Source organism: Blastocystis hominis (genome assembly GCF_000151665.1).
Source record: "Blastocystis hominis, Singapore isolate B (sub-type 7) whole genome shotgun sequence assembly, scaffold_22".
NCBI classification, from domain to species: domain Eukaryota; class Bigyra; order Opalinata; family Blastocystidae; genus Blastocystis; species Blastocystis hominis.
The window spans coordinates 110,925-122,623 of NW_013171830.1; the positions used below are offsets into that span (position 1 = coordinate 110,925).

General features: G+C 45.6%; 2 protein-coding genes across 2 annotated transcripts; one reads left to right on the forward strand and one right to left on the reverse strand.

Moving 5' to 3' along the window:
• Positions 1-7,815: 7,815 nt before the first annotated feature.
• On the reverse strand, positions 7,816-9,917 carry GSBLH_T00002946001 (uncharacterized protein; the record flags this gene model as incomplete). Its single annotated transcript, XM_013041579.1, has 4 exons — positions 7,816-8,492; positions 8,524-8,724; positions 8,759-9,143; positions 9,177-9,917. The coding sequence occupies 4 exons, from the start codon at positions 9,915-9,917 to the stop codon at positions 7,816-7,818; spliced, it is 2,004 nt and encodes a 667-aa protein (XP_012897033.1).
• A 664-nt stretch (positions 9,918-10,581) lies between these two features.
• Positions 10,582-11,337, forward strand: GSBLH_T00002947001 (uncharacterized protein; the record flags this gene model as incomplete). Its single annotated transcript, XM_013041580.1, has 1 exon — positions 10,582-11,337. One exon carries the CDS (start codon positions 10,582-10,584, stop codon positions 11,335-11,337), a length of 756 nt encoding a protein of 251 aa, XP_012897034.1.
• Between the last annotated feature and the right edge of the window lie 362 nt (positions 11,338-11,699).

Here is an 11,699-nt window from a genome sequence, read left to right on the forward strand (position 1 = left end):
AAGAACTCCATAATTCCGTCACTGTTCACGCACTGACTAAACAATGGGAGCTGCACAAAGTATTTGCTGGTGATGCTGAGAGTGGAGACGACGAGCAGCGATTTGTAAACCCAGTAAGGAATCATGAGCGAATAGCTCATGCCCAGAGTGAGCACGATGAACAACTCGATGATACTGAACAAATCGTGGCGCATCATGCAGAGAATGCAGATGAAAACGACGAAAAATGTTTCGAAGAGTTGGAGCTTTCGCCACGCTTTCAATCGATTGAAGAGCTGAGCGACCAGGCCGATTACATCGGTTGAATCCACTGATTTGTCGTCTTTCTGCTCGGATGGCGGGTTGATGTTCTTTCGATCCAAGTTCAGAATGTTCGGGAAGTAAAAAGAAAGAGAAATGGGCGGGTGGAGGGGAGGGATGTAGTCGATCGGAGGCAGACTTTCCTTGATTTGCTGACGCATCGCTTCGGGAAGCTCGGCGAGGTCCTATCGATGATGCTCGTTTTGTTCGATTACCAAATTCACGGTGGTGATCGCGTTGAATTGCTGGAGCAGCTGGAGCACGTTCTGTCCAAGCAACACGCTGGAAGGATTCGAATCGACCTCCTTTTCTTGGTCGGTCAGTCGGATCTTCAGGTATTTGTAGAGATCGGTGGTCTGCTTGAATTTGATGACCAGAAAGAGGTTCTTTCCGTCGAACCGAAGCGCGATGTGAACGAAGCGACAGACGTCATACGTGTCACTTCGACGCTTGTATTTGATCCGAAGCCTATGTGTGGATCATCGAATAAAACGCGTACTTGCGCTGTTCCACGTTCATCGACACCGAACACTTCGAGAACTTCATCTTGTTCTTGATGCTCGTTGTCTTTCCTTCGCTCACCGAGGCCGAAAAACTGAATTCTCCCGAGCTTTCGAGCGTCGGAGTGCGAATCGGATACGAGTAATCGGAGGGCTGGTTGTAGTTCATGCTGTTCAGCGCGTAGATTTGGAACTGGTATCGCGTGTTGGGGAGAAGCGTCGTCACAACGCCTTCCAATTTTCCTTCATCGTTCTTCCGGAAATCCGCCAATACGCGAAGAATGGGGTCTGAAAAGAGAGTCATCTAGATTGAAACATGGAAGTGAAACGACTTGGGGCAGAGACTTGTAACGAACCACGTAGGGAGCTTCTTCGCTGATCGATTCGTTTAAAATCGTGATCGAAACACTGTATGGAGAAAGCGGTTTGACGGAAATCTCGGGCTTTTCTGGAAGATCTAGATTCAAAACGGTTGTTGGGATGGTGTACCAATATTTTTCTCGGACAATCTCACTCGCTCATAGCGTTCGATCAAATAGTTTTTCAGTCGCACAAACCAGACTCGGTTTGCTTCAATGACTAAAAACATAAACAAAAAGCAACTGCTTTACTCTCTTGACGCGTCTTGAATTCCATTTCTAAGTAATCCATGATCGATTCCTGTCGCTGCTTCGCTTTCTTGCTCTCATTCTGAATGCTCCGCTCCACAACATCATAAACACTCGACGCCGTGATCATTTTCTGAATGTACACGATTACTGTAATCGCCATCACTGGCAGCATCCCGTGAATGCTCAACGGATGGTAGCACTGAACCATTTCGGCCGTGGCTCCGTTCAGTGGATAGCACATGGGAGCTCCTTCGTAGTAAGCCAAAACCAGCTTGGAGAGTCCGATCGTTCGGAAGACCAAAATGGAAAAGTTGTTGATGGTGAGAACGTGTTCTTGGAAAGTGGGCATCTGGAATAAAACGAACGCGAAAAGATGCAAATAGGAGATAATGAGAAGGAGTTTCATTGATAAGCTGTTGCGTTCTTTCATGCGATCAGGGAATAAGATGAAATAGAGAATGTAGAGGAAGTAGACGAGCGAGATGAGCGAGATGTTCACAGAGGATAGGATGAGAATCAAAATGTTTGTGATCTTGTTGAGGTTGTTGATAATGAAGCTGATCACTTTGTCTACAAACGTGTAATCCTCGATGGTAGTTGCAGACATGCTCGACTGAGGAGGAGTCGAGCCATGCAATGAGATGTGTGTCGTGTACTTCGCGAGAGACGATGCGAGAGACGTTTCATTGACAGTGGCAACTTCATCGGAAACGGCCATCTGCAGGGTGGAAATGATGATTAAAAGCATGTTGAAGAGGAAATGATAATCCGAAAGCTGCGTGAACAAAACGTAATGCGACCATTGTTGGTCATCAATCGGATTGTAATACTCTGTGCGTCACAAAAATCGCATTTTCATTACTCGCCACAGACGCCACAACGAAGTATTCCATCGTTGTAGTGAAGATTTTCAAGCTCACAATCAGTTTGGTTCGCTTGTATAAGTCGAATGTTGTGTTGAAGAGCAGCAAGGGAAGCAGGAAAATGCTAAACATCGAATCGACCGTGTCTTGCGCGCCTTTCCATCAACAATCCAAATCTCATTTACAGCAAACGACGAGAGCGATGATCGAAAAGGCGCGCAGAATCGACAGCGAATGTTTCTCGTACGACAGCGATAGATTCACGAGAATGTTGAGGATGCGAATGATCGTGCTGTAGAGAATCAGCCACGTGTTCGTGATCGTTGTTTCGATATCTCGGATGTAGTTCAGATCGTCTTCTTCTTCGAACGGAGAAATCTCCACTTCGCCCAACGCTTCCGCGCGGCCACGATGGAAATCCAGATTGAAGATCGCTGTGGAGTTTTCTAGAACGGACCCGGAGAGGTCCTGCATCGGTGGAGTTCGCTGGGTGAATTCATCGTAATCAGGAATTGTGTCCAGATCCATCAGCGAAACATCGATCCGATGTACCGAGCCTGAACCAGAAGTCGAAACACTTTGAGATCGAGTCGCCGATCCAGACCCGGATCCAGAAATAGAAGCAGAAATAGAAGCAGAAGCAGTTCCAGAAACAGTTCCAGAAACAGTTCCAGAAACAGTCTCGGGGGTAGCACTGGAAGGAGAATTGGACGTAGGACTGGCCGATTGCACGCCGGATCGCGCTGGTGTGGCTACGATAAACGAATCGAGATGTTCCATTACGAGAATGGTCCGTTCCTTCCGGACTTCGAGCCACCGAATCGCTGGCTTTCCGCTCCTGGATCGAGAGATAAAAGCGGTCATTCTTCGCGTTGAGCTGCTGACTATTCATTCAATCCAATCGCCTTGTCTACATTCGCTCCGTGTGACGAACGCGGAATAATGTCTCTGTCGCTACTCGCTTCTCTCTTCGTTCCACGGTCTTCGGAAGATCGTCGTGCTTCGGCTGCAGCAGCTGCGGGAAAACTTTCTGCATGAACATGTGGTGGATCTTGCTTCCTCCGTTCTCCGTTTGATCGACTTCTTCCGCTGTACGACCGTAATAAACCATCACACTGAGCAGTAATCCGCAGAGCGTAGAAAAGTAAAACTCCAACTCCCCATACCAAATACTATCCGTAAACACGCTCCATTCAGCGGAGCCGAACGCGGGGAGCTGATCGATCTTTGGAGTGTATTTACTCATTCCGAAGGGAGATAAAATCTGCGTATACGTCGTGCTGAGGGTATCCAAATACGACAATTGCGAGAAATAGCTATGAATCAATCCAACATACGATCCGCTACACCACTGGAATCTGAATCACAAGCGGCATAATGCAAAGGCGATAGCAATCTGCCCAGCGGGGATACAAGCTAACGCCTTTTTTGATTTTATAGAACAGAAGAATCAGCATAATCATATTCAAAAATGTGGGATCACACATAATCACTAAAACGAGTGTCATCAGCATGAGTTTCGGGAGATGAACGAAAAGAATAATCATGATAATATAGATGTAATGCATGGCTCGATTTAGCAGGTCTTGAATCGAACCGAAAGCATAGATTTCGTTCATATAGGATGAATACGGTTTGGGATCATCGAAATAACCGCCTCGATTTTTGGAAAAGAGATTATTCAAGTATTTCACTCGGAAGATACAAACCACTGCATCCACAATTCCTTGAATGGAACTATACACGCGATTTCCAAACGGAGCATCGAATGGAATGAATCCCAACTCGAAAATGTGAATGTAGCCTTTCTGCACCCAAGAAATCGACTCCAAAAACGACTCCACAATCGGATTGACTTCAGGGAGCAGAATGATGAATTTGTAGAGGAAGATGAGCAAGAAAAGGGAGCAGGCGATGAGCCATTCCGCAAAGGTTTCTTTGTAGCACACTTGGCAGACGATCAGGATACAAAGAATCATCAAATGCAGAAGATTGAGGTAGGTCGGAACGCCTGCGTAGAGATATGCGAATTCGACGAGAAAATAGACATCGATGAAATAGTATTTCGTGCACTGAATCACCTTCTCGAGCATTTTCCATCTACCAATCAATCCATCCAGTCAAACACTTTACATGATGCCTGTCGTCGTTTTCCCCTCCATTCTGCGCTCCTTCTCCGAGTCGTAAATCCTATCGATAATACTCGCAGACCATTCCGTCATCAGCAACACCGCAACCAACAAAAACTGCAGCAGCAACGCAATCAGCGTGGTTGATACGGGGAGTTTTACCAATTCCCAATCGAACGGAATGTCCGAATAAAACCCGAACAATGAAGGAATCAACGCTGTGTTCAAGGTATTCTACGCTTCATTCACAACTCGAAGGAGCCACTTGAAAGATAACGGAGTAGGCCGTAACCGCACAGCAGCAAACTCCCGCTGTGATGAAAGCGAGCTTCCAGAACTGAGTGAACCAAGCGATGAAGTAGATGAGAACGCAGAGCAATGACATCAGATTGCAGTTGAGAACCACCAAAACGAACAGAGCGACCGTGGCGAGGAAAAAGAGAAGGGAGAGCAAGTGGTGGGAGAGGAAGAGGAACTTTCGGCGCCGCTGAATGCGTTTGATGATTTCGTTTTTGTTCGCTTCTTCGGTTTTCGAGGGAAGCGAGTAGCGAAACTGATCGACCTGCGTTCCCACGCCTTCAATCGTCATCGCAGCGTCCTGAATGTAATGAATATTGCTCTACGCCTCATTGAGACTCAGGAAAAAAATACATTGCAGCTCAAGCTCACAAACAGCAGAACGCCGTATTCAAAAAGCACGTTCGGGTATTGATTCAGCCCTCCATTGATCATATAAATCAGAATCCGCGCCCATTTCGGCGATTGCTCCCACCATCGATTTCCCACGTTAATGAAGATGAGTTTGAGAAGCAGAAACAGCACAAACCACCAATAAATCGCGTAGCGAATCGCGATGTTGGGGAGAAGCGCCGCCCAGTACGAGAAATGCGCGTCTTCGTTCAACGAGACGTGGACTTCGTTGCTCGGCGCGTTGGTTAACAAGGTCGAGCCACTCGAACGCGTGTCGGATCGACTGATTCGATACTGTTCCTCTTCGTCTTGGCGCGAACAAAACACAGAGCGATGTCGAGGACGAGACGGAAGCGAGGAAATGCTAAGAGCGTACTTCTGAATGTTCTGAAGATAGAGAACGTCGAGGACGATGAGCAAGATCAGAACCAGATTCAAAAGCGAGTAGTTCACAGTGATGTACACCAAAACAACGAAGTAGAAGAACATATGACCCAATACCGAACACGACAGAATCCGAATGCTACAATCGCAAACCATTTTCCTCTTCGTACCATCGACTAAACAGCTTCACAAACAGTTTTAGCTTCGGCAAAATGCCTTCTTCGACGACCTCTTCCGGTGTTTCATCCGAGTTTTGCGATAATCCCATCGGCGATCTCTCAGAAGCGGGTGAAAAACTATCTCCTGTGCTTCGCTCCTGCTCCGCCGCGGCGTTTCCGATTCGCTGGAAAAACGTAATCGATCCCAAAATCAACAAATAGACGACGGCGTCGCGCACAGGCTTCGGAATGTGGAAGAGAAAAAAGACGTCGGTCCAATTCGATTTGAACTGGGTCGAAAACCGCGGTTTGGGATGCGGTTCCTCGCCTGTTAGCACATTGTAGAGCTTCACGAGCGCGTGGGAGCCTGTGACGTCGAGGGATCTATTCGAAGAGAGGAACAGCACAAAACTTTAATGCAGCGCAGAACACCAAGACCCAGAGAAGCCATTTTCGCTTATTTGCGGTGGTGGGGGAGGTCAGCTCGCTGCGAATACACCATAGCCAGGTTAACGAGATTGCGTAGATAAATAGTGGGAGGTCAAAAAGGCTAAGTTCGTAGCAGTTGAAAAAGAAAAAAAGAAGAAGCGGAACATACATCGACAGAATACTTGAAATAGAGAATGTCTATGCATAAACCAATTTGTACATATTTACGCGATGAATATTCGATGACTCGCCAAAGATCGCACAAATTGCCATAATGATGATAATGAAATCGATCATGAAATAGCACAGAAATCCGCGCCAAGTTATTATGCTTCGGCCTCCGATCGCCTCCAACAACTGCCAATCAGAAGGATGGAATAAAAATACCTTTTCATCAAATATATTGAATGTTGCTATGAAATCCAGAGTACACCCACCAAGAGCCACCAAAATCACAAGCAGTAAAGGAAACAAGATTTCCTTTCTTCTTTTGCCTTTACCTTTATACACATACAGCCAAATCCCCAGCAACGACAAAATAAACGACAGAATCGACTCCCTCAAGAATTGAGCGATAAAGAGAATAACTAGTAAAAAATATAAAAATTTGGAATAGGAATAAGTGTGCATTGAAATGGATTCAGTATCATACAAAACAAAATTGGGAGTTTCATGGGAATCCAACAAACAGAATACATTGACAAGATTTCATCATACTCCACAATATGATCCACCAGAGCGTAATTGTATTTGATTTCTGACACAACATAATCCTTGAGGGAACGCTGCTCCACATCTACAAAGTAACTGACCCGCGCCTCTACCCTCATCAGGCCGCTTTTCCATCGTCGACAGAGCACTAAGCGACTCGCAGAACTCGCCGAACGTGAGGACCTGAAGCATGCAGCAGGGTCCATCAGCCGATTTGCTCACAAATCGTTCCTGAGCAAACTACAAAGCAATCTCTTCCTTCCAGTACCTTCTCAAACAAACGGTTTGCCTTCGTCACGCACTGGCTCTTGCTGCATCGAGGCAGCATCTCCCGGATGCATTTCTCAAAATCCACGTGGCCCATCACGCGCAGCTTCCGCACTCGCTGGCTTTCTCTCTCATACTGCGAAGAGTGTGTCGTGTAGTCCTCTCTGAGCTCGTCAGAATCCACGCCGATCGAGGAATCGTGAAGCGTACTCACGTTCGAAACGGTGCGTTGTTTCTTGTGGAGATCGCGAAGCTCGCTGAGCGTTTTGAGCGTTGAAGCGCTGGAGACGCTCGTTGTGCGCGACTCCGATTCGCGGATCAGCCAGGTGGAGAACATGTAGAACAAACGATCGGTGATTTGGTCGATGCTCAGCTGTTTCAATGCGGTCTAGATGCTAAGAAGAGAGGCGATGAATCATCACGAGATTGGCGGCATTGACTTGATTGTTTTCCATGTCAAGGGATGTCAACTCCATCATCACGCGCCGTTCTTCCTCCGCCATTTGCATTCTGTTGCGTGAAAACGTAAAAAAAGAGAAAAAGAATACGCTTTCTTTCGCTGATTGGGATCGACAGCGATCGTTTTGAATAAGCGACGACGACCGGATTTGCTGTGATACTTCTGGATATATTTGCTCAGTCGAATGATCTATTCGAAAAAGCAACAAGTGAGCAAACTTGATAAGCGACCGAACCCACGAATCGATAGCCGAAAAGAAGTCCGATAATCACAGTGAGGATCACACCATAAACGGACACCGCATTGAACTAGGCTAAGAGAAACGAGAGAAGAGAAACGAGAAGAATGCCGCCAGCATAAAGAAAGTTGGTAGTCGCCCAGAATACGACGAACTTCGATCGGAACTGCTTGTAGCTAGAATGACAGAATGAGAAAAGCTGTACGAAACCTCCATCGCGTGCTGGGCCTTTTCGTTATTGATCAGATTGCTATCTCGCGTTCCCCAAGTGATATCGTGAATATTACAGAAAGAGTAAATAATGAAGATATTCATGAAGGTGGGAAGCATAAAGCTACGATCAAAAGCGATTAAAATATTGACAGATATTGGATCATAGTGGGAATAATCGCGAAGAACTGCCCGTGAACGATTGAACAGACGATTGTGACGAAGGAGGACGCACATGCAGCAAAGAGAACGAATGCATCGACTGCTGTCATCGTGTAGAACGTTACTAGCAATGAGGAAGTCATTCAGAGAGCAACAAAACATAGTAAACATAAACAACACTCCATAGAAAATGTAACAAATCTGATAGACTTCTTTGTTATCACGAGGATCGTTTCCTAACGCGTAGATAAACTGAACCGCTGTGATCGTTAAGTAGATCGCATTCAACGCATAGGAAGTGACCGACTCTCTCCCAAATTCGGAATTCAACACAATGGCAAACGTAAGAAACATGTTCGCCAGCTGCGTAAGCGTCATCACTACGCCTCATTCCCTCTTCTCTCATCCTACAAACATTCACACTCATGTAAATCAATTCCAATGTTAGAATAATCTTCCTTCCAAAACTATGTCCCGATTCCGTGTACAACCGACTCCACTCTTTCAAAGCATACAAACCTGCAAAAAACGATCCGTTCTGCCATCGTCGACGCTGTCGAATCAGGAAATTCAGATTCGAAGGGATATCGGTTGTTGCCACTGCCGTGTTCACTATCGTTCAACCCATTTCATTTCATTTCAATACCATAGTGAAGAGTGTAGTTGCAGTCTTTCTTCACCAACATTTCAAATCCCATAATACGATCTTCTGCAAGATACATATTCGCGGAAAACGGTTCCACCACCAAGCGATTCTCATCGCTTTCCAACAAAAAGTATTTGTCGAGTGGAGTTCCTTGCAAGGCTTCGTAACGGTAGGAAGAGAAGGCACCAGGTAGCACAGACACGTACCCGAACGAGCTCTCCATGGCTTTATCCAAAAAGTGAGACACTTTGTATTCGAAGAACTGGGAAGACTGGACCGGCGATGCTTTCGATGCATTCAATGCCAAGATCTCTCCGCAACAGCCTCCAATCTGTGGATTTTCTTCCATCTCGTTGTACAACTGAATGAGCGCAGTCGGCATTGGCTAGTGAAGTGATGGGAAGGGATGGATGAATACTTTTGTTCCGACATCGAGCAGAGTGATGAAGTCTGGATTGAGTTGGCGGGCAAAACCGCGCATGATCCAAAGATGGCTATTCAGTTTTCCCATGTTATTCTCTTTCACTGCAAAAATGATATCGAAGGGTGTGTAGTAGCTTTCGTTCGCGATCGATCCCTTGGAAATCAGACGGTTGCACTTGAAGAGATGCAACTGCAACATGGGGATTCGTTTGGTTAGAGCTATCACGTCTCTCTCTGAGTACTTCGTCCGAAGCACTGCCATGTGTCGCTTCCACGCTTTCGTGCGGCGACGATTGTCTTCAATCGCCACATCCATTACCTTTGCATCTTCCTCTGTGAGATAGTGTTTTGTATCCTGACGAAACTGGAAAATCGATTCGTCCATTTTCTCACGACCATCCAAAATCACAAACACAACGATGTCGTCAATTGTCATCCCGTAAGAGAACTCAGGAAGATTTTCTATATTGTCTGCGATCCCTCGAATCGAGTCGTTTAGCTCCTTGTAGGTCTCGTTGAACATTGTTACAGATACGATCACTTTCGGCTTCTTTCGACCAGGAAACAGTTCGATTCCATACTCCGGGTCATTGAAACTATTGATATCACCGAAGAACGGGCGGTAGTCCACATCTTTACTCACTCGACGCCAGGTGGCACCTGAAAGCAGCTTCTGCATTTCTAGGGACGATGAGCCATCTGTTGAAGAACTCACACTCTGTGTGTTACCCCACATTCATGCCAATACGCTAGATAGCGCCTCATCATATGTCTTCAGAGGTTCCTGAAGGATTAGGCGCTCGTCTGACTTGGATTCAGACACCTTTGCTTGCTCAACAGAAGCAACGCTACACGACACCTGCTCCAATGTCGCACGTTTTCGTTTCCAATAATTGTCAAGAGCATTGGTCATCTCTATTCGGGCGATTCGTTGCAACTCTCTCTCAGAAAGAGTGTCACATATTGTTTCGTTGACAGTTTCCTCCATCTTGTATAGAGTAGAAACAATTAGACCTCGGAGGCATCATCTTCGTGCTCTTAACGACGAATAAAGGATCCATTTTGCCCCGCGGGAATTTTCTGTAAGAAGTTCAAGTTCCTTTCATTATTCAAAACGAATAGGAGAATGAGACGGGTATAGATATCCAATGTGGATTCTTTCAGAGCTCCATTTTTAAAAAAAAACATTCGATGCTAAGAAACAAGGGCTTGTTGGTGCTCTTCTCTATAGCACTGTAGATATGCATTTTTAGACTCACTTCTAGCATACTCTATGTTTTTTTATTGAAAAAGGTTGAACAAGCTCCCGTTTTTGTAATTGAATTCATATTTCTTACCTTATATGTAGAATACACTTCGAAATGGCGAAGACCCAAAGTATGTTCCTTCCAACTCTTTTGATGTTACCGTTCTTTCGCACACATCGTATAATACCTTTGGTTTTTCCATTTAGGATTCAACGGGTTTTCTTTTTTCCGCATTTAGTTCAAAGGTGGAGTGGGCCAATGTCTGTTGCAGTCTATCTCAAATCCCACATCGAGAAAGAGCAAGTGACGCAACTCCTTGCTCAAACCTCGCTCCCTCGCTCAATTACACTTTCATTTTACATTACGAAGGACCCTACGGAGTACCCCTACAACAAACTTCGAAATATTGCACTTTCCAAAATAGTTACGTCTCATTTTTGGGTAATGGACATGGACATGTGGCCATGCGACGGTCTCTACGAGTCACTCCATCAGCTCGATTCGAAGTTTTTGAACGATGATCATTTAGCGGTGATCGTTCCCTCCTTCGAATACGTAGAAGACCTGAAGAGTTGCGAAGACTTCGAAAGTTGCGTGCAATCGTTTTGTTTTCTTTTCATTTTTCATCCCAGAATCGTTCCTTTTATTCCGCACACGCTTGAAGATCTTCGAAACTGCATGGCCGTCGAGAAATGCGACGAGTTTCGAAAGAAATACTTCGTTCACGTATCAACTTCTTTCTTATTTCATTCAGAACTATCTCACTCCGGAATGGTATTCGCTCCCTCCCAACCGACTCATGTTCGTTCCTTGCTTTCAAAGCTACAAACAGGAGCCTTATGTGATGGTGAAGCGCTCTTCTTTCCTCCCCACATTCGACGAGCGCTTTGTGAACTATGGGAAGGATAAGATTAGTTGGATTGAGAGTCTGCGGTATAACGGGTATTTCTTCGCTGTGATGACCGGATCCTTCGCGATCGATGTCCCTCATCCGCGATCGAGCTATGCGAAGAAGTTTTACAACGTGGTGGAGAAGCAGGGAGCGCAGGAATGGGAGATGAACAAGCTGTACGAGCAGTTTAAGAAGGAATTGTATGCACAGCCAGATCGGAGTGTTGTTTATTTTTGTGACAAATCGATGAATATGCAATAGAGGTGTTTGTTAAATGAAAGAATGGGTGGGGTGATTGAAAGGTTGGAAAAGAGAAATAGAAAAGGGGAATAAGGATAGGTATTATCAACTCAATGCAATTGAGGGCGATAGGGCAATG